Source organism: Cygnus atratus, chromosome 3 (genome assembly GCF_013377495.2).
Source record: "Cygnus atratus isolate AKBS03 ecotype Queensland, Australia chromosome 3, CAtr_DNAZoo_HiC_assembly, whole genome shotgun sequence".
Taxonomy (NCBI): domain Eukaryota; kingdom Metazoa; phylum Chordata; class Aves; order Anseriformes; family Anatidae; genus Cygnus; species Cygnus atratus.
This window is the reverse complement of record NC_066364.1, coordinates 80,049,607-80,073,064: the sequence shown is the minus strand read 5'-3', so window position 1 is coordinate 80,073,064 and position 23,458 is coordinate 80,049,607. Positions and strand designations below refer to the sequence as shown.

The 23,458-nt window shown below is 40.4% G+C and overlaps 1 protein-coding gene across 2 annotated transcripts in view; it reads left to right on the top strand.

Moving 5' to 3' along the window:
• The first annotated feature begins 6,452 nt into the window (after positions 1-6,452).
• Positions 6,453-23,458, top strand: part of NID1 (nidogen 1) — a 42,982-nt gene continuing 25,976 nt past the window's right edge. For both annotated transcript variants that reach the window (XM_035558137.2, XM_035558128.2), the window contains exons 1-10: positions 6,453-6,730; positions 10,917-11,216; positions 12,365-12,594; positions 13,199-13,623; positions 14,657-14,806; positions 16,066-16,317; positions 17,421-17,621; positions 19,237-19,482; positions 20,106-20,249; positions 21,779-21,907. In XM_035558137.2, the coding sequence (XP_035414030.1) occupies positions 6,494-6,730; positions 10,917-11,216; positions 12,365-12,594; positions 13,199-13,623; positions 14,657-14,806; positions 16,066-16,317; positions 17,421-17,621; positions 19,237-19,482; positions 20,106-20,249; positions 21,779-21,907 (2,314 nt within the window). In that variant the 5' untranslated portion in view covers positions 6,453-6,493. The remainder of the gene's footprint in view (positions 6,731-10,916; positions 11,217-12,364; positions 12,595-13,198; positions 13,624-14,656; positions 14,807-16,065; positions 16,318-17,420; positions 17,622-19,236; positions 19,483-20,105; positions 20,250-21,778; positions 21,908-23,458) is intronic.

Below are 23,458 nucleotides of genomic sequence, written 5' to 3'. Positions count from 1 at the left end.
CTCTCTTAGCGCTGGGCCTGTGAGTATCCAAACTGCTTAAATGTTAGCTGATTTCCTGCCTGTTCCAAGTGGCTCTTTCCCAGACAAAGCACAGGAGCAGCCTGGGGACAGTTTGCTCCAAGGACCACGCTCAAAAGGCAGTCACACACAAGCCAAGACCAGGCTTTGTTCTTGGCCCTAAGCAACCTTCCAAAGCTAACCCATAGGCTTTGCAATTTCAAATACCTACACATCCCCTCACGTGGCATACCCTCAGTTTCATGCTGTAACTAAACCACTGGTGTATAATCGTTCTCTTTATCTTTGACAGTATGTACTGGAAAAAGAAATACCAAAAAATATTTGTTGTTTCCTAGGGCTACAGTAACTCAGCAGAGCTCACGGGCCAAATGCTAAGTAGGGTGGCCATGGCCATTGAGATCTTGGGGTTAGCAGTCTGGACACAATCCAGCCCTTGCTATGTGGCCTTAGGGATCACACCCTGTCTTTTTTTTAATTGGGAGCATAGACTACACACAGGGTCTGTTCTCAGCAGCCTCTTGCAGAGAAAAAAAGAGTTCCTGCTTTTGCTCCTATGCTGTCACTCCTCCAATGAATAAGTTATTGCATCAACCCTAGCGCTTGCACATACTGCCTCTTTTCCCAGGGGCAACATGATTGTTTCTGTGCAGAGTTGCTTTAGCGCAGATCCTCATGTTTTATTGTTGCTCTGTGACAAAGCTAGTGGTACATCCTAGGCTAAAATACTCAACTATGTTTGGGAAGAAATGAGTGGGCTACTGTTTACATCAGTCTGCAGATTCCAAGTGAACAGCAATGTAAGTCCTTAGGTCAGCTGCAATTCATGGAATTACTCCTGGTTTTTGGATCTGGACTGTTTCAGGCCAGAGGATAATTCACAGGCTTTATGCAGTTTAAAAAAAAAAAAAAAAGAGAGAGAAAAATACTCTTTCAACATTATAGATGTGTGGCATATTACAGCCCACTATAGACATTATGTCCAACTGATTTTAAACATTTTTATCTACAAGCATAAAAATTAGGCTTTCAGGTTAAAAATGCATAGTAAATTCTTGAACTTACAAGCAACCTCATTTGAAGAAATATTAACCCCTAGTGTTCAGTCCCGCCAAGCATGGGCTTAATTACAGAACTTTTGTTCTTCATCTGTGCAGGGCTTTCACAACTATTCTACATGTAAAGATGAACCACAATCTAATTTTAATTAATAAGAATAAGTGCTAACTTAAATAATTTTTCCCTTATCCAGTCTCGTTGTTAAAAACAGTGATGAAAATGATTGGTCTTCACTGCACCACAGCATCATTTACCCTTACTGAAAATTGGTTTCTCTGTTTTATTCACAGCTACTCAAGGTCATATGCTCTCCTTGGTTGGTGAGTTTCACTGGCTTATGTGATGGATTCCACTTCAGAAAATCAGTTTTCGAAATAAGTCCTTTTCCTTCTAAAAGAAATCATCTGATCATGCTAGGGAAAAATTTATTAAGTGTTCTTGTTAACTTGTCATGGTTGTTTAGACTCATCTGAGAAATCATGTACTTTTTTTTTTTTCTAATAGTAATTATCATAAATTGTGTTAGTCTCAGAAGCAGAGGGTCTAGGCGTGGCCAGGCTCCATGAGGCTGGATGCTCTACAGACGCAAAGAGCAGGGTGTGAGATAATAGCTTGGCTGTCATGGGAAACTCTGTGCCAGAGTTTCAGACTTTATTAGCCCTTTTCAATGTTCATGGAAAAGTTAAGGCTGAGCTTCTATACTAATCATTTGTAATTGAATTTCTAGCTACCACTAGCCCTCTCTTTCCTTCTTGATTGTCATCTAGAGGCTTTGCTGCAGGGACTCAGTGCAACACCTTTTTTGTATCCCACGTACAACCAAAATTCGCATTAACTGCAGTGAAATTCTGGATGCCCAAGTAAAACAGAATGCAAAATATAGCAATGCTAAATTGGTTTGGGTGCATGTTTAATCTGAAGTGGTGGTTTAGCAAGAAATGCATTAAATGCCATCTCATCACCAGGCTACAGGATGTATTTTCGCTGTGTTTGTTCTCTCTGCTCTCAAGTCTGACACAGTAAGATGTAAGTGAGGCAGAGGAGCTATGTCAGTCAAATCACTATGGCAGTCAAATCACTTTTCCATGTTCTATTCCTGTTGTTTAAAAACAATGTTCCTTTATATTGTAATCAATTATTTATTTATTTATTTTACATATATGAGGAACTGGTCATACCTTTTGTCTTTCCGTCTCCTGTGTGTTTTTACAAGTTTGAAGTCAGTTCCTAGTGTCTGTCTGGAGACTTTTGTTGCACAAAGCTAAAACTTTTAGATAACAACAAAATAGTAAGACTTGGAATAGTTAGTGCTGTGCTCAAAATTTAAACAGAAGACCAACTATGTACCTGCTTTCCCTATTCCAACTGTATTACTACAGAGAAGTTGTAGTATTTTTCCTGGATTAGAAACTCTGTTCTTGAGAGACTTGAGGTTATAGGCTGTAAGAAGGATTTTTTGATAAAATATCAAAACAAAATGATAAAGAGTGTCATATTTTTCATGTGGCTACATGACAGATGGGAGAATTGTGAGGCTGTTATTTTTACGTAGCTAATTTCTGTGACACTGGTATTTTTCTGTTCCATTTTCCATCTTGTTTTTCCTAGGTTATAGACCAGGACGAAGGAAAGTGTTCCTGCATCTGTGTAAGCACAACGTCTCCGTGTAACATCCTCCATGATGATTTTATTCTGTCCCTTTTTGATACAGCTATCAGTTCTAAGACTAATAAGACATACAAGTGGAGGGAGGTAACCCTAGAAATGTAAGCAGTCTCTCCAAGCAGCGGACTCAGGAAGTGGCTGAGAGCTGTTTCTTCTGCCTTGCTTCATCCCCTGCTGCAGGCAGTGACCAGTGTTACTGCTGCTCGCCATTACATCCCAGCAGTCTCTCTCTTCTGTACTGACCAGGTCACTGGCCCACTGTTGCACATCCCCATTGCTGCCCAGCTGTTCTCCAGCACAGGATATGAATTCCCAAGGAAGTTGTCCTTTTCTTGCCCTGTAAGATCTCCACGTGAGAGAAACAGAAGGCAGTTCACAATCTTTTGTACCCTGCACTGATGCAGAGAGCCTGCCACATTCATCTCTTCTCAAGATCATCTAGCACTGCTTCAAAATCAGTCTCCTTCTGTAGAGAGTTCTGCTGCAAAATGTCCTATTTGGAAATTGTTCCTAAATCTTGTGACCTCCGTAATGATATAGGCTCATTTAGAGGGAAACTCTTAATGTTCCACTCTACTGAACAACAAACATTAAGTTTTGGAGTGATTTAAACTCATGATGCTCACTCCATGATCTTCCTGCAAGCTTTGCCTTTGCTTGTGACCTTCAGATTCCCATGACCTTCTCTCTCAAAAAATGCTCCTTCTCAGCAGACCTCGGTCCTCTTCTTTCCTGTCATTATCCCAAATGCTCAGTTCTTCCCAGCTTATTACCGCATGGTTACTCTGTCTTTTGATGATCCATCTGCTGGAATGCTTCCTCATCTTTGGACAGCTGAAGGTCATCATGAGCAGCCCAGGTCACTACTTTCCTTCTTCCAATCAAGACAGCAACAGGGACCCTCTAGCTCCCCTTTTCTATTCAAAGAACCTGGGGAGAAGGTTGGGATGGTCAGGAGGCTCACACAAAAACCATATCTGCAGTCCCCTTTTCCGCTTCTTTTCACGTGTAGGCAGTGGAAATTTTCAAATATACAGGCATGCATACCTGTGAGTTATTTCAGTACCATATCAACATAAAAACTCAAGGAAAAAATCTGAGAGGCTATCTTGTCCCAGGATCAAATACAGAATTATTCCTTACAGTAATCCAATCAATCTGGAATAGGACTATTTAAAGCTTTCTGTCATTCTGCTTCCACTATGCATAATCTCTGTTTTTTCCAAAAATGGACCCCATGGTAAGGAAACATTTTCTGCTATTTGGTTTTGTGGTGTCATTTAGTCATTTTAATCCTCAGTTATCTGTATTCCTTAAACGCACTGATCCAATTCCTCCCTCTGTTTGGTAGCACCCTTCAGTTACTTGAATGGAAGACACTTCATATCTTTGATGGCAGATGGAAATCAAATCTCCCCCCCGTTATCATTTAGGCAAGTGCATAGTTCAGCTCTTTAATAATGCTTTGTAAGCTGCTCCCTCCAGTACTCTGATCTTTTTAAATGTCTCGCTCAGTTCTCTCCCGTAGTGCACTTTTCTTGAGATCTCTGATCTTGCAAGCAGTCTCTGGAAAAGCAGTGTCATCACCTCCCTGTAGAAAAGGTCACTTACGTCCTAGTTACTCAGTAAAACCTGCTCTTGTCTTGTACTTGATCTCTGGGGGCCATATTGCTTTGTAAACTGCTGCCATGTCTGGTTTGTTATCCATTGAAAATGCAATGTTCTTGACATTTAATAGCTATGTTTGGAAGATTTTGCATGGTGATATCCTGGAGATAGCTGGTATTACTCCAGTTTGCCTCTGAATATATTTCTTCCCATCTAAAATCACAGTAATTTGCATTCTCCATTCTTCTTGGCATTAGAAATTAATATCTCGCAAGTAATTACAAGATATGTAAACATGCTTCTCCATCCCTTTTTCAGGTCATTATTGAAGATGCTAGGAAAGACAGCTTAAATAAAATATTTTTTGGTCTGAGAAATAACAGTTCTCATTACTCATCACTGTGGGAGCAACATACAAGGTAAACTTATTCAACAGAAACACCGCAATCCTCTTAACCCCAAAACAGACTAAACAATCACAGTGTACTGACTCATGGACAGAGGATTTACCATAACATTGCTATTACTCTGTTTTAAATATCCAGATGTATACATTTAGCTCTCCAGCCTTCAAATCAATTTCAGATTTACTACAAGAAGTTTCTGGCTTCCCAGTGGTCCTCATCCTCTAAATTCTGGACATAATACTAGGAAATCATAGAGATCTGGCAGGAAAATGTTATCCTCAGATTTTTTTTTCATATATATGCTTTTATCTCCCTCTGGCTCAGGTTGACTTTTGTGTCGAAGAATGTGGCTATGGAAAATTTCAAGACTAACAGAAATGACATTTTTATGTTGTGAGTGTATATATGGGGTTCTGGAGGTGTTTTGGGGTTTGATTTAGGTTTTCTCTTTGCTATGGAGCTGCGTTCCACAAACATATCTTGTCCTTACCTTCTGTAGGTTTGAAAGTAGTCTTATGCGGAATAGAGGCGGTTAGAAAGAAAGGGTGATTTTTGGTGAAGGCATTCCATCGTATTTGAGTGTGCACACTTAACTTGGGCAAGGAGCTGTTGCTGTTACTGGTTACTGTTTAATGGGCCGTGAAAATACAGGGAGAAGGTGCAGGTGAAAGTACAGAGTGAGCTGGGTCGTGTGGAGGGAGGGCTTCTCTTCTTCCCAGACCTCCGGGCTACGTGAGTCTCGGTGGCTGCTTTCGCTGAAATGTAGAAATCAGGTGGACAGGGTTGCTAATAATAACAATGTTCATTACATACCTAAATATATTTCCCCCTTTTAGCAAGGCATGGTTATAGCACTTTGCTGAGCGTCCTGTGCACCTGCAACTCGCCAAACGCAGAACGGTACTTTCTTACCTAAAAAGTGAGATTCTAGGAAAATGGGAGAAATCGGATGAGACTGACTGGGGAAAATGAGAGAAATGGAAGGAGCAGGTGTTTAAAGACAAGTAAGAAGTCATGTAAAAAGCATGTGAGTAGGGTTTCAGCTGACTCCCCTCAGGCGATTCTCTGCTATAGGCATTCTGTGGAAATATCACAGCATACGCTTCTCTGGACAAGATTTAATGATTTAAAGATTTAATTTGAATTAATTATTAAAAATGTAATTGAAATGATTTAATTTGAATTAAGGATTAAAGATTTAATTTGAAGATTTAAAGATTTAATTAAAGATTTAAAACACTGGTGTTTTCTAGAAATGTCTTTGCTTGGAAACTTTAGGAAAAAATATGAAATTTATCCATTCTTCAGCTGATTCTGGGTGTTTCTTGGTGGCAGGACTAGACTGTGAAGCAGGAAGATGTAGTCAGGGGCTGTTTTGCTGCTCTGTATATAGATTTCTATGCACCTCATCATCAGTGAAGTTCCGTTTTCAGGCTGTTCCGTGAGTTTTGCTTTACAGTCGGTGACGCTCTAGCGTTGACAGATGTACTTTACAATAGACGTTTGGGCGTATTTCTTTATTATTATTATTACCATTATTTTTCCCTGCCGATAACCACCCGGCGTCGAGCTGCCTTCACGCAGGGCTTCCCCCGTCCCCCCTCACACAACTTCTCGGCGGCTCCCCGCCTCACCCCGCCCCCCGCCCCGCCCGCCCGGCCTCTGCCCGCCCGGCCTCTGCCCGCGCTTATAGCGGCGGGGCCGCGCCACCGCCGCCTCCCCGGGAGCCGCCAGCCATGGGCGCTGCACCGCGCTGCCCGCCCTGTGCGCTGCTGGCCCTGGCCGCTGCCATGGCGCTCCCCGGCCCGCTCCTTCCCGCCCCGGCGCTGCAGCCCCAGCCCGAGCCGCTGCTGCTGCCTCACGGCCCGGGGCACGGCGACGCGGCGCTGGAGCACGGCGACGATTCGCGCTCGGCGGCGCTGGAGCTGAGCAGGGCGCTGCGCTTCTACGGGGCGGCCGTGCGCTCCCTACACGTGAGTGCGGGCTTTTGGGAGAGCCCTGCGGCGGGCTTTAGATTTTTAGGTTGAAACCCAGCCCGCTGGGCAGAGGGATTAACGCGCTGTAGCGCCGTGAGGCTGAGGGTTGGCTGCTGGGGCGGTTTTTCGCGGAGATGCTTGGAAAGCTTCGCACCTTGTAATGCCTTCCAGGCTGCGGCTGTAGGTGTGCGAAGTGTGTAGTTCCCCCGCACTGGGGAACGCCGAATCGCGGCACCGCCGAAGCCGTGCTCCTTCTCGTCGTCCGCACTGTCCCTACCTAGATAAGTCCCGAAATCACATCAGAAACCCAAAATACCAAGGGATGCCTACGTGAGAAAGTGGGCGTTGTGAAGAGGCAGGGATAGAGAATTCACTGGTAGGAAGAGGAGCCCAGCCGTCAGTTTGAGCCTTTCGGGCATTGTCTTGTCTTCTGGTGCTTGGTCACTGATTAGCCAGCCCAAGTCAGAACTGCCCTTTTAGAGGCACAGACATAGCCTTGCCAGATAGCGGGCTGTGTATCCAGTCGCTGAGGGGCGAGATAGCGAGGAACGTGCCTGATAAGGGACAGAAGGGGCCAGTAGGTTGGGTAGCACCACGAGGTTTCTCTAGCTTAATGCTCTCATTACTGGCCCATGCCATAGAACCACAGTGATTCAAGGCTAGTTCTGGTCAGGGACAATGTAGAGGCACTTCCAGAATCAATCCTAGGGCTCCTTCAGCCTGGTTAGTGAGGAAAGGCAATTCTCGGATTGGCCAAGTCTGGTAATGAATGGTATTTTATATCAGTCTACCTAATACCAAGAGGCTTTTGTGTTGCATTTAATCTGTCACAAGTATTGTGAAACAGAAGCATGGCACAAAGTGTATGGGGGTCGGGAAAGAAGTATACGCGTTAAAGGAATGTACTGAGCAGTCTGAAATGCACCTTCACACGGTACCCAATTTTGCATATTGGCAGTGAGTACTTACAAGCTTTATGATGTTATTTGGTAAGCAGAATTTACTCAGATATTTCTAGCGGATAGTAAATATTACCAAGTTCATAAATGTATGTGATAAGCTTATCCTAATTTTTGAGCACATGATTTTTGCAAGTTTCATCATCAATCAGTTGAAAATTCATGTGGGTTTTTCTCTATTTTTCCAGTCATTGGGAAGCTGAGTTGTTTGAATCAGGTCTACATACAAATGAGAAGGCAAGGACTTGTGAGGAATGAGTCTTTATTATCAACTTGTCATAAAATCCCTAGCAACAAAACTTTTTCTTTTCATAGCCAGGAGAGAGAACTTCTATTCAATACAAATTGAAACATTAGATTTTCACATACAATAATCTTCAGAAGACATATTCAAGGAGAATAAAGTGTTTTCCTGTGCCAGGTTTATAACAATGGATCCTGTCAGTAGCCCATACTGATCTATTTGTTTTAGTGACACACTTCTATGAAGACTTTTTCAGTTTACACTAGAGCTCACTGATGTGAAAAGCTAGAGGAGTGGAGATATCTTCCTTTGGGGGAAGAATCAGAGTCCGTTAACTCAAGATTGGCGCAATGTAACTGGTAATTTTATTGACTTACTAAATTAATAATCTTTCATCTTTATATTAGAAAGCTGTGATGTTGTAGGTCAACAGGCACTTTGTTATACAAATAAATTTGATTGTTAAACTCTTTTTTTCTTCAGAAATATTCATGTCCTTAAAATGCCTAACAACTGGCCAGGGAAAAAAATACTTCATTTGCCTGAAACTTTAATTTGTATTATACTTTTTTTCTGTCAGTAGAAGTACTTAGTTACTTTTTAGCTCCTTCTCCTCACTTAGTTTTTCAAGATAGGACCATAACAGTGTGTGTGTGATTTGTTCTGTGACAGACTATGAATGTATGTTAACTATGTGTGTAATCCAGAAGTTGGACATGCTAAAAATACATCTGTGTTAGTTCCTGTCAATTTAAATAGAATTATACCCTAAAAGGAAAGATGTACAGTACAGCTGGTCTGTAGACAACGCCCACCTGATGCTTTTCTTCTTTTCCTTTCCCATTTGACAGGAACGATGCTTTAATGAAACCCAGTGCTTACTCTGAGTTACTTCTGTGTATTTTGGGATTTATACTTTAAGCTGTCAGTGTGAGATTAAAAGGAACAGGGTAAAGTTAAATCATGATACTTGCTATCTGTGTAGATATAACTGTATCATTAAATCTGAAAACGAAAAGCATTTTTAGTAACGATGGATGTTCTTTCTCTACACTAAAATCTCTTCACAAAATGCTCAGTTGGTGTATTTATTTTCACTTAATAGCTTGCAAATGTTTTCTTGGTGATAGAGTACTAGCAACCAAACAGTCCCTGAACATTTATAACTGAACCGTCTCATTTATAAACTATAAACATAGAATGAAAATGGCTGGCATTTCTGCATCCCCTTAATTAATTTACTTGTTGCATTTAAGTCTTAGGAAGATATAAAATGAGTAGTCAGATGCATATCCCCCAATGGATGAAAAGGGAAAGACGAAATGTTAGGTCATTTCTTCTAGCCACTACCCTGTTCTGTAATACTACCTAGTTCTGATCGTATTTTCTCACGTTGGTATTTTGATCTCTGCCATACATGGGGGACCAGACAGGCTTAAAGTCTGCACGCACCAAATCTGACGAAGAGCGTGGAATTTGTCTGAAATATTTTGAATACAAGTCATCTCTCACAAGATGATTTAGAGTGGGAGTAGGAACGCTTGTGTGCAAAAGCCATAAGCAAGACGGAAGAGAAATACTTTGACTCGACTCTAAATTCTTACTTTAAAGATGGAGCGCGTCTCCTTGCAAAAATGTCTTAGCAAGCAGATTAGGCTAGGGGTCTTCATTCTGGAGGAGAAATTAAACTAGGGGAGAGATTGGGTAGGATTTGATCATATGTCCCAGTACAAAAACTAGGGACCATAAAATGAAGTGGGGAGCCAGACTGAAAACAAACAAAAACAGGAGAGACCTCAGGGTATGAGTCAGGGATTGCTTTTTAAAGGATTTTGTGTATGGATAAAGTTTAGAGATGTCGAAAGGAAGACTTAACAAATACTTGAAGGAGATCCACTGAGGATGGGTAAACAGTCTAACCACAGGGAATCCCTTGAGCTGCACGTGGACGGAGGCTGGCTGGAGAAGAGCGTGCTTTGTGTTCTGCTGAACCCAAAGGTATTGTAATGCAGGTACAGCGGGGGGCACAGCCTGCTGGGCTAGATGGCCCTGAGGTCTGGGTCACTGTGGCCATCTGGACACTCTTCCAAGTCTTCATAAAGATTGTGTAGTGCTGTGTATGTCTTGACCATGCGAGGAGACCCAGTGGTGGCTTGTTCTTCTTGGACACATAGGAATCCCTGCAAGCGAGATAAAGGTTTGAGAGGCAGCTAGTGTAGTTTCATGGCTCGTGGTGCCAGTTTTGGGACCTCTGCCCCTTTGTGAGCCGTTGGCATGTGTGGCAGCAGCTGTGGGCTTGGAAGTGCCTGGCTGCCTGCAGGCAGTCTGGCATGCCCTCTTGCTGGGGAGTCGAGCACTTGGAAATTTATGGCTGATTCACACAGTGCCATACACGTCTGGAAGCATGGCCAGAGGCAGAGGTGGTTGCCTGCAAATCATCACCTCACTGACCAGCTACCTCTCACTGAGCTAGTAGATATGCACCCAGGTAAGAGTCTAGCTCACTGCTTAACAAAATCGTAACAGTTGGCTTCATCTTTACCATCCCTGGTAATGCTGTTGTAAAACTGCTCTGCAAGAGTGACAGCTAAAAAGGAGATGAGCTTTTAGTCATCAGTGAGGGTCTGCGCACAATGCATGACAGGCTCGCAGTGGGGTTGCACTGGGTCTTGGTCTGAGAAAGACTTGGGAACTTGTGAAATGTGGTGGATGTGGATGTCTGTTAGAAGAGGCAATAAGGATCTGAAATGAAAAAAAGGGATTTTAGCCATTTACTAGGGGAAAAAGGTCAGTCAATCTGTAAAGTACACCTGTTTTTTAAAAAGGAAGCTTGCAAAATTTCATTGCTTTACAAATACAAGACTGACTTCTGACTCAATTTCTTTTAGAAATGCAATGAAAATATTGTGATCTAGAGCACATAAGTGTGGGAGACAGGCATATGAACAGTATTCATCTTACAATTTCTACTTTTTATTAGGTTGCCACTAATGGGATTATCGCAGTGAATGAACCCTCAAATGAGGAAAAATATCTCGGTCAATTCCCTGTCAGTTTTGGGGCTATTGCTCCCTTTATGGCTGATCTGGATACAACAGATGGACGTGGAAATGTGTATTACAGAGAAGATTCATCCTCAGAGGTCTTGAAACTTGCATCAGACTACATCAAAAGGGGGTTTCCTGAAACCACTTTTGAACCCAGCAGTGTTGTTATTGTTACCTGGAAGCTTGTGGCTCCTTACCAGGGACCTGGAGAAGATCCTACTTTGGAAGAAAAGGTGAATGTTAATCAGAGCTTTGGGACAAGTTGGACACACGTTCAGTTGATGTGTAACACCATAACCTGTTGTTTTGAAGGCTTGAATTCCTTGCGTTCTTGTGTTGAAAAGGCTGTAGCAAAGTAGGAGCTTTCGCAATTTTTACCAGATTTTTTAATTTTAGTGTTTTATTCATTCAGAGAAAAATGCTTGAACCTTAGTAGCTGATTTCTTTGTATTCCCTGACATTCCCATACCAAATGTTAAGTGTGATGCGATAATAACTGAAATAGTTGTACATGTCCTGCCCTCCAGCTGTGGAGTGCAATCCATTTGGCTTGAATTGTTCAACAAACTACTAAGTCAATTTGATATCAAACTATCTAAAATCTGATAAGGACTAATAAGAACTTAAGACTGTGAATCCAGTTCACAGAGTTGACCTTGCATTAACAAAAAGCCCATACTTTGTAGCAAGTATTGAATGAAGAAGCAGTTAGAGGTTACTTTTTGTATTATTTGCAATCCATTTCCCTTTTCTTTTTGCTTTTTAAGTCCTGTTACGTACTATCTTGTGAAGATTTCTGATGTTTGTAACTTCATGCACTGTAATTATCCTAATTGATGAGCCTGCTAGGCAATGTATGAAGCTGAGAACATTACCACAATTTAGCAGGTCTTCTTTTGTCAAAGGTTAATTTCTTACACCTAGCTTGACGCAACCATTGTTTTCACAGTAATGATTCTGCACTGTTATATCAATGAACAGCTGATGTCTGAGGTATTGTAATGATGGTTCCTACAGTGTGTAGGAGTGTTCCCACAGCAACAGACATTTGCAGCAACATGCAAATTGAACTCTTCTTTAAATATTCTGTTTACAAATATACTCATGCCACTTTTCTACATCTTTTTATTTAGTCTAGCCCATTGCCTTTTATTTTAAGGAGACGGCTACTTCCTTAACGATTTAACTTTTCTCTTTCTGTTTAATATTTATGCATGCCAAATGTAAAACTGCCTGAGCAAAACATAAGTTTGCATAATACTGATTTTTTTTTCCTAGTAATACATGATGCATTCATTATGTGTTATGGAAATTCAGATTTTGACTGTGTTTAAAAAGAAAAAAGTCATTCTATTGTCTGTTTTATTTTTTTTCCCCATAGAGAAACACATTCCAGGCTGTTTTAGCCTCATCCGATTCCAGTTCCTATGCTATTTTCCTTTACCCAGAAGACAGTTTGCAGTTCTATAGTACATACTCCAAGAATGATGATGGGAAGATTCCTGCTATGGTTGGCTTTAGTCAAGCCTCCACAAACTACTACTTCTGGGAAAAGCCGGGATCCTACAATATCATCGCTAATGATGAAGACAGCATTAGAAACTTGCACAAGTATGCTTTTTTAAACTTCTTAAGAAAACCTGCAGGATTGCCACGTTTTTCTTAATTGTAGCATGAGTCAATGAGAAATAAGTTGCGTTTAAAAAATCGCTAAGTCTGCCATGGATAAATATTCATTCTCTTGAAGAATATAAGGACGTTGATGTAATTTTCAAAATTTCATAGAGTTCTGTTGTCCCTGCTAGGAGCTGCTGTTTACTTAGCTCTTCTGAAGATAGAGCCACTTAAGACTAACTCTTCATACTCTTTCATGGGCAGTCTTTCTGGGGGGATTAAAAAAAGTGAACAAGAAGGAAAGGGAGTAGGTTAGAAAGTTCTAACAAGTGTTAGCGAGACCTTTGTGACTCACATATGTCCTTCTGTTTCCACCTTTTTGGAGTCAAGAAGAGAGCTCTGAATGTGGTGAAAAAATGCTATCCAAATTGTCAGTGGAATTTTATAGCTGAATAAACTGTACTTGTGTAGTACTATGTTGATTACATAATCGAACAGTTTGTCTTGATATTTCTTAGTGAAGTATTACATTTTGTGTAGCATAAAAATACCACAACTTGCACTTAACCATTCTGATTTGGCATACACTTCTCTTTGATAGAAGCAGCAATGCTGGGAAGAAAGGAGTCTGGGTGTTTGAGATTGGTAGCTCGTCTGACAGTATTGTGCCTGCCAAGATCAGCAATGTTCTGGAGAGCCTAGAGTCCAGTGAACAAGACCAGGAGATGACCTCAAAACCATTTATGTCAGACTATGGCTCCACTGAAATAAGACAACAGTATGTCACCAGCAGTATGGACAGTATAGAAGAGGATCAGCATGTGACGTATAGCGTTCCTCAGTTAGCTGCGGAAGACTTGGTAACTTCATACCAAGATATAACAGGAACACCTTCAACTGAGTCTTTTTACAGTCATCAAGATTTCCCAACAGCAAAAGCTCCACCTCGCCAGTTCCCGGCCCAGCAGTTCCCACCGCAGGAACCCCAGGTCATAGATGTGGAAGAATTTGATGAAACTGGTATCGGTAAGGTCTTTTGTACAGCTTGGTTCCTGCTAAGTTGGATAGGCTGTAGAAGGATTCAGAAGATATGGGCACTTTCTAAGAAGTTTGCATTGCTCGTTGAGGCAGTTAACCCTGGATGTCACCTCAGAATCCCATCCTGCCAGTCTAGTGAATTAATCCTGTGGTCAGGCTTACAGGAGAGCAAGTTTACAGTGTCTGGGGAACTGGAATCTCTCCTAAGGAAAGCTTCCCATAAGGCTAGTGGTATTCCTAAAGTTGACCCATAATTTATGGAACTGATTTCTCCATGTCTTTTGTCCAGGACTGTTGTTAAAGGTATGAGCTGAATTTATTAGCTTCATTAAGCAGCTGTTCCTGGTAAAGATGGGTTCTATTGAAACCTGGTTGTTTTTTTTTTTTTTTCCTTTCCTGGTTGTGTTACTTGAATACAGGTGATTTAATAAAGGTTGGGAATAATGACTGCTGTAAAGATCATTGGCTAAAAATATTGGCTCAAGTTTTACAAGGCTAGTATTTGCAATTCTAACTTCTGAGGAGTTGTTTATAGAAAATTCAAACAGTGCAACTGACTACCCAGATGTTGTTTCAAGAAGCAGATGTGAGCATTTCTCTGTGAAATAATAGGTTCAACCAACTAGGATTAGTGTGTGTGTGTGGTGCATGCTCCTAGGGTATTGTACTGATATTTTGTTCTGAGGTTGGAAAGGTTCACTTTTCCTTTGGTTTGGAAGCAACGGCAGGTAAAATATTGTGTGTTTAGTTTCACCAAGACAGCTTAACTGCGTGGATCCAGTGAATTCAGTAGAACTAAACATGTGAAACCCTGATGTTTTCTGGAAAACAGTGGACTGTTACTTACATATTCCAACGTTAGCAAAAAAAAATGAATTATAATTGATTGTTTTCCTTGAAGACAAAATGTGAAGAAAACCCATGATTAAATGAGTGTAGTGATGCTCTGAAACTGAACCAGGGGCATGTGAATACTATAGTAATTACAAAAAGAATAAGTGTCTGGTCTTATTTTCTGCAGTGTTCCGCTACCACACAGATGTCCAACAGACCTGTGCTAACAATCGCCACCAGTGCTCTGTTCATGCTATTTGCAAAGATTACCCCAATGGATTTTGTTGCAGTTGTATTGCTGGTTACAAAGGAAACGGCAGACAATGTGTAGCAGAAGGTAACTTTTTTTGAAAATTGGGTGCGTATGAAGCAATTGCACATGGCATGCTTGAATGAGGTGACCTGTTTTGAAAAGTTTAAAAAAAGACGTGGTTAAATGTTTCCTGAAAAGCTTACCACTAGAGATGTTTTAAAAGGTATTTTAAGTGAGCTATGCTTTCTAAGATGGTGTTTTTGTTTGTTTCTAAATGGAGCAAATAATTTTAGGTAGTTAAGTATATGAATTATGCATTTTTAAGATGACTTTCTAGCAATTTCTTATGTAACTGACACAATTTAATAGATAGCACAGCATCCAGTGTTATTGCTAGAAGTAGCTGTCAAGTTCCAGCGTTTCATAACCTGATTTGCTCCCCACTCCAGAAATGGACAGTCTAAAGGGGATGAACAAATTAACTCTGATCATCAAATTGAAGAGCATGGCTCCTCTTTGTCTGATTCTTAAGCTCCTTTACTAAGGGGCTAATCTGCCAGATTTTTGTTAGATACCCATTTAAACTTTGTTCCTGTGTAGGATCCATAAAGGAATTTCTTATGTACACACTTGTAATCCTCATAGTGACTTGACTCAGAGTATAGATGCATGTCAATAACTGAAATAGCTGACTGCCAACTTTGTGTTGTATAAGGCAAGAAAGTAAAACCTACTACTCAGCTTCCAGTTCATACAACTGAGTTTTCCAGAGGGAAGGAAAAAAAAAGCATCTGATGGTAATGCAACTTAAATTTGAGTGTATTTAGGATACTGTATACAGAATAAAAGTAGTAAACCAAAGTAACTACTTCTGTAAAACAGTCTCAAAACAAATTTTCTCTAAAGGTCAGTAGTCAGATTACTCTGAAAACCTACGGGTGTCAGCCTTCTAGGTGGCATGGAATGAGCAAATTTACTTTCACTGGAAATTGATATGAAGTGTGATATTCAGGTGAAAAAGTGAAGTGCCACTTACTGTCAGAGATAGTGCAACAGCAGAGTGTGTTTGTGGAGTTGTCCTTTGAGGAAAAATTGTTAATGAGGGTAAAGGGCATCTCTTTCAGCAATTTTGGTTGCTTAGTAATCTGTATAATGACAATACACATGTAAGCAAACTGACATACTGCTTCTATGCAATTTCCTGTCATTCGAATTCAGTGAGCATTTGTTTGCCATTCATTTTGATACTAACATCTTTGAACATAGTGCATGCTCTGAACACATTCCTTGCAGAGTATTTGAGAACTGTCATTTTCTTCTGATGCCTTGCATTGATTTGCCAGGTTCCCCTCAGAGAGTCAATGGGAAAGTCAAAGGAAGAATCTTTGTAGGAAATAACCCTGTGCCAGTTACATTTGAGAACACTGATCTCCACTCCTACGTTGTGATGAACCAAGGACGTGCCTACACTGCTATCAGCACAATCCCAGAGACCTTGGGGTATTCTTTATTGCCTCTTGCCTCTATTGGAGGTATAATAGGATGGATGTTTGCTGTGGAACAGCAAGGATATAAAAATGGATTCAGCGTTACTGGTAACTTTTAAATTAAAATATCTATTCCTCTGTCTTGAGTTAAGAAATGTGTATCTAGAAGGAATATAGGATGAAAATCTATTTATTCTGAGCTGAAAACTGATTGCTTTATGAACTTATTGTTTAGATACTGGGCTTTTTATTTTTACAACTTGTTCACAAGCATGTAAGTCTCTTGGAGAAGAATGGATTGGCCAGTTCCTGTACAAGAAAAAGATTATTAAAAAGTATCTCATTTTTGGTACTAAAGTGTAAAGAGCTGCAAAAAAAACCCACCTGTCCCTCCATCTATGTGAAGTATAATATATTAATTGCTTGATTGTGCCAATGAAGCAAAACACAATGGAAATCTGACCTAGTGAAGGTCTGAATTTCTTAATGGAAGCAAATGCTACATGAGAGGCAAATGATTTTGCTAACTTACTTGAAGGAAACCCCAGCTCACAATTACAGCTTTTCATAAGTGTCCGGGGCCTTATCTACTTGTTTGTGCACATGAATTCAAGCTGTAGGTCCAATCTGTTCTTGAAGAACATGTGTTTCTTTTTTAAATTTTATCCTTTACAGCCCTGCACTATGAACTTAACTTATTATTTGGGGATTTTTTTTTTTATATTGTGTACTTTAAGTTTGTTCCAGAATTTACAACATACATTTCACTTGGTTTTGATTTAGAAACAGATGTGTGGGATTTTATTTTTGACTGTATTCCTAATGGATGTATTCTCTAAAATGTACAACTCATACTACTTTAATTGATAGGATAAGACTGAATATTTTTAGTTTTGTCTGAACATGTTTGCTTGATTTTCATTCTCCCTTTTTTTAAAAAAAAAAAAAAAAAACAAAAAAACAAAAAACAACAACCTGCTTCATCAGGATTACTTGCAGTTTAGCATGTTCTGTGTTTAAGAAGTGAGAGTTTCAGTTATAAATATACCTCTGGAAGTTATTTCTGTAGTGACCCAAAACATTAGTAATTGTGCCACATCAAAGCTTGCTTGCAGAAAATAGATATTTTTATTATTTGGTACAAGTGGTTATGGTGAATAGAAGGATTCAGAAACCAGTGTGAAGTGGTTTAACTAATACTGTTTCTATAGGTGGCGAGTTTACACGGCAAACAGAAGTTACTTTTCTTGGTAACAATGAGAAGCTGGTTATAAAGCAGAAATTCAGTGGAATTGATGAGCATGGTCACCTTACTATCAGCACAGAAATGGAGGGCAGAATACCTGAGATCCCCTCTGGTGCATCAGTTCATATTGAACCATACACTGAACTCTATCACACTTCTAGTTCTGGTAAGTTTTCGTAAGAAGGAAATGATATATAAGTGCACATTTCTCATCGTGGAGAGTAAGACAAACTGAAAAACATGATTTTATTACCTTCTTAAAGGGTGTGCTTATGACATTTATTTACAGAAAGTTGCTTTTTGCCTCTTAGGAATGGGTCCCAAAAGAAGGTGGATTTTGAGTAGGACAATGCAAATATTTCTCATATTTTTATTGAAAAAAACCTGAGTTTAACTTTCAACTGTTGTTTGCACTGATGTTCCATTTTTTGATTGGTCTTATTTTTATACTGCCAATGACAGTCGTACAAATTGCAAAGCTTTTTGTAGGGTCCACAGCTCTCCAGTAGGAGCCAAACCGCTATACATATTTGTAGACCTATTTGTAGTAATGTTGTCATTAAATGGGCTTTGTTCTTGTCTAATGAGACCATGCAAACCAGTAATTTACCAGTATGTGTGGGTTAAGCTGCACTTCAATGACCATGCCTTCAGTTAGTAACAAGCATTGGTCAGTATTATTTGAGCTGAATTTAAACAACTGACCAGAAAGTTAGGATGCTCTTAATTCCCTTAGCAGTTTTCTCCATTGTCTCTTCAGTACTTCTCTTACTTCCTGATCTAAGACTCTGAGATTTGGTAAGAGATCCATTCATTTCACCATTTACAATGGGATAATCCTTTCTTTATTATGGATGTCTCAACCCAGCAAAAACAAAGCAAGGTTGTAGTGTTCCTTCTGGCCAGACAACCCCGCCATCAAAAGAGCAGTAAAGGGGAAGCAGCATGTGGTACCTAAACCCAAGTGCATCTGGTTATTAGAGAGACAGCACTTTGCTCTGATGGTACTTGGCACACTTTGATTGCTAGAGATAGCTGAAAGTGGTGTAGTTGCATCATCACTGCGCTATGTCTGCTGGTGCCTGGCTTTGGTATCCAGTGCTGAGCCCCTCTTGCTGCTTTGCCTGGGAGGAGGCATCCTTCAGGCTGGGTTTGATTTACCAGCAACCAAATAGCTGTCCTTCTGCTGTCCTATGGTGTATCTGATGGACCATTATTTAAACAGCAGAAACCCAGCTTTTGCCAACTGTTATAAATGGATTGATATACTGCTGTCCATTTGAAGACTAGTGGAATTCAAAGGAATTTTCTGTAGGTGGGAGGATCTGCAAGCCTAGATCTGCTTTGAAGAGTAATGGTCAGATTTTTTCACAATATGGAAAACTGCTGTGGAGTGTACAAGGGTTCTCAGACATGTGTCATCTTCAGGACTCAAAATCCAAGACCAGTAGATGGCAATGAACTTAAAGTGAGTGTAGTTTGGTGCTGGTGATGAGGCTCTTCTCCTTCTCGGCTTACAGATCCATTATGCAGTTTCATCTAAAGAAACTTCTGAGTTTCCTGAGTTAATTTTTCTTTTCATTACCTGGCAGCCCACAAAGTAAATTTCAATTTTTAATTATGTCAAGACAAATTATGTGTCTTGTCCCTGAATGCTGCACTGAGAACAGAACAAACCTCATCAAGTACCTATTCCTTTGCATGAGAATGTGTTCAGATGCTAATTGGGCGCAGCATTTTTGATTTCTGTTCTGATCCATGTTCTTGTTGCCATTTTGCAGTGATCACTTCCTCGTCCACCAGAGAGTACACAGTGACAGAGCCAGAAAGGGATGGGGTTGCTTCCACATACACAGGTGCCTATCAGTGGCGACAGACCATCTCCTTTGATGAATGCATTCATGATGAGTCGTTACATGCTACTTCTGCTACTCAGCAGCTCTCAGTGGACAGTGTATTTGTGCTGTATAACAGGGATGAGCAAATTCTGCGATACGCTATGAGTAATTCCATCGGCCCAATCAGTGGTATGTATGAATTAGAAATCTTTTTTTTTCCCTCTATTGTGAGTAATTAAAAGCATGCTTTTATGTTCTTTTAGCCTGCATTAGCTGGGCATTAGTGAATTAAATTAGTTGCATTAGTCGCCAGATCTGGGCTCATCAATTAAGAATAGAAATGGGACTGTTGAAAGTTTGTGTTTTACTTGGGGAATGATATTTAAGTAATTACCTGCTTTTGAAATTCAGTGGAGTGTGTGTCTAATTCCTTGAAATACTTGAAGTACAGAAAGGACTATGCTCACTTTTGTTTGTTCCAAAAATAAAGTTCTACAAATTTAAATGAACAAAATAAGCTGTTAATCACACTTTGGGTCTAGGCTAGTGGCTGGAAGAAGCATTTAAAAAAAAAAAAAAACACACAAAAAAAACCCTCAACAGTCCTTTGCATAAGTTACAAGGAATACAGGTGTTACTGTCATTTGAGATTTCATGTCCTGCATATCTCCTGCAAGTCTCCTTTCTAGTGCAAAACATGCTTTTTTTTTTTTTTTGTGTAATGTATGCCGAAAGCAAACTCCTTCTGGGCCTTACCTGAGTCATATTATTTGGGTAGAGTTCTTATGTCTGAATGTGATCTTTCTTGTCAGATGGTTCTGCTGATATTAACCGAAATCCTTGCTACACGGGTACCCATAATTGTGACACCAATGCAATATGTCGTCCAGGAACTGGAAATCGTTTCTTCTGTGAATGTTCGATTGGCTTCCGTGGAGATGGAAACGTTTGTTATGGTATCAGAAGATTTTCATTTCAAAATGACAGCTAACGTAGAATTTGGTTTGCTTGGGATGTATAGACCCTTGGTTTGAGGGGTCAGAATGAACCGACCTAAGCGGCTGGTTTGGGGAACAAAAGGTTAGAGGGATGCTGAGGTAACTGAACAATCTGATTAATTAAGTTTTTGTAATTAAGTGATTAATTAATTCAGTGTCTTGGAGAGTCAAACCTGGGTATGTTTTGTTAGCTTAGAAAGCTTCTTACAAAGTTGCTCTTTTCATAAAACTTGTGGGAACTTAGCTGTGAGAAATGTACCGTTCTGCAAATTCTGGTTAAAATGAGTCAACTAGGTTAAAAGTTCTCGAGGGCAATGAGGAATTGCATGTGTAACATGCATACAGAGCACAGGTACATGGAACCCACTGAAATCATCTTTTTAAGGTATGCTTTGAAAATTCCTTCTGTCCAAGTCTTTAGGATCCAGGGTTGAAATGCTTGAAGATGCATTATCTTTGTCTTGCTCTTTAGTGAAGATTTTGTTTCCCAGCTGTGTACAGTGTTTCTTCTGCCTAAGATCTTCTCTTCGTAACATCTGACAGTTTTTCGAGATGCTTTGTAAGAGCTACTGAAAAAGTTGAAAGCTCCATGTCTTTATTTATCTTCTTGTCAATGAAATGTGTTGTTAGGTTGACAAAGCTAGATTGCTTTGCAGTACAAAGTTTCCTTCTTTTTCATATTTCAATCTATTTTGCATGCCCGAGGCCATAGTAGAAACTTCAGAGAGGCCTCCTGCTTACTTTAAGATTTTGATTTTTTCCAGACATGCTCTTAAGGTGAACTAAACTTCAGTTGGTGACTGTTAGGCTGCACAGTTTAATAAAATCTTAGGTCAATTTAGGTTCTGAACTTGTGATCTCTACCTCTTTTATGTGTATGTATATTAATATAAGTAAACAGTGAGCTTTTGGAGTTAATTAAATCTTTTGCCATATAAACTAGTTACGGTATATAAGATCAAAAATACGTATTTTAGATCAAATGTAAAGGTTATATCCCCAGTATTAGTTCAATCCATATTTTAACATAATAGTGCACATCAATTGTTTGCCATTTACTGTCTTTAGGAATAACCTGCAAGTTCTTTTTAATGCATTAGGTTTTAATATATGGATAACTACAGAAGGAGTCTTTCCTAAAGTTCTGCTCGCCAAGTAGTCATCACTGCTGCTGGTCACCTTGTAGCCTGTGTTTTCTTTCACAGTGTTACCTCCTTCTCTGATTTCCTGGCCTTCCTCTTACTACTCCATTATAGAATCTCTTCAGGTTGTTTTTTTGTGCAGTTTAGCTGAGGCCACAGTTACCTGAAAATGATTTTCAGGTTACCAGTACCTTTTAAGAGGTGTGGCCTATCCAAGATGTGGATTAAATACTCAAGCCTACTATTATTTAACAGTTGCACAGGTTTTTTTAGTTGTTGTTTTTTTGTTTTGGTATCAGTATTAAATACATATGTGTAATAACAGGAATCCTTACAATATTCTAGATGTTGATGAATGTTCAGAGCAACCAGCTCTATGTGGCAGCAATGCAGTTTGCAATAACCAGCCAGGAACGTACCGATGTGAGTGTGTAGATGGATACCAGTTTGCAGCAGATGGACAGACTTGTGTTGGTGAGTTTCAAATTTCTTAAAAACACCGTGATTAAAACACTGGCTTTCAGGCTGTGATTTGTCTCACAGAAACAGAACACACCTTCTAGGATATATGCTGGCTTCTAACATGAATTGAATTTAGGGGTTTGTTCTACAGTTAGTGACTACAATCCATTAGGTAACTGAAGAAGGTACCTGAAGTACTTTGTTTCCATCTCATAAAAATTCCCCAATTAAAATGTTTCCAAATGGAAAAATAATGGAATGCTTCTGTCTTTTTTGTACTGTGACTTAGTTGTAGATTTCACATAGAAGTAAAATTCCAATTTGTAAAAGAAGAAAAATTGAAACAAGCAGTTACTAATTTGTCTTTATTTCACAGTGTCTCACTCTCAACATGAGGTACTGCTTTTTCTGCACCATGGCTGTAAATTATTTTCTGTTGTCTTGCACCTTGGCTTTTGGGGATTTGAAGTTTTGTTTCTTTGTTTCAAAGCTAATTGACAATAAATTTTGTCTTTTTTTGGTCTCCATACCTGATATCAAGGGACAAACCATCGCATCTTTAAAAAAAAAAAAACTACACATCATTGGTTGTGTTGATCCACAACTTCTCTAGGCAGCTTGTTCCAGCGCCTCATGACCCTCATAGTAACGAATTTCTTCCTATTATCTAATCTAAATCTGTCCTTTTTTAGTTTAAAACCATTACCCCTTGTCCTATCACTACACCCCCTAACAAAGAGTTCCTCCCCAGTTTTCCTGCAGGTTCTCTTTAGGTACTGGAACGCCTCTGTAAGGTCTCTCCAGAGCCTTCTCTTCTCCAGGCTGAACAACCCCAACTCCCTCAGCCTGTCTTCATTGCTTCAGCTGCTCCAGCCCTTTGATCTTCTTGGTCTCCTCTGGAGTTGTTCTAATGCTTCCATGTTCTTCTTGTGCTGGGGGCCCCAGAGCTGAATGCAGGGCTCCACGTGGGGTCTCGAGAGAGCAGAGCAGAGGGGGAGAATCACTTCCCTCAACCTGCTGGCCATGCTACATTTGATGCAGCCCAGGATACGGTTGGCTTTCAGGGCTGCAAGCACACATCGGTGGCTCATGTTGAGCTTCTCATCAAGCAGCACCCCCAGGTCCTTCTCCTCAGGGCTGCTCTCAATCCATTCTCTGCCAAGGCTGCATTTGTGCTTGGGGTTGCGTTGGTCCAGATGCAGGACCTTGCGCTTGGCCTTGTTGAACTCCATGAGGTTCTTAACAGCACCACTCTCAAGCGTGTCCAGGTCCCTTCCCTCCAGCATGCTGACTGCTCCACACAGCTTGGTGTCATCAGCAAACTTGCTGAGGGTGACTTGCTGAGGGTGCACTCACTCCCGCTGACCACGTCGTTGACAAAGAGACTAAACAGTGCCAGTCCCCAGACTGACCCTGAGGAACAACACCGCTCATTACTGATCTTCACTTGGACATGGAGCTGTTGACCAGAACTCTGAGTGCAGCCATCCAGCCAGTCACAAGCCCCACTCCTCTGTCCAGTAGGAATTACCATTCATGTCCACTCAGTGTACACTGAGCCTA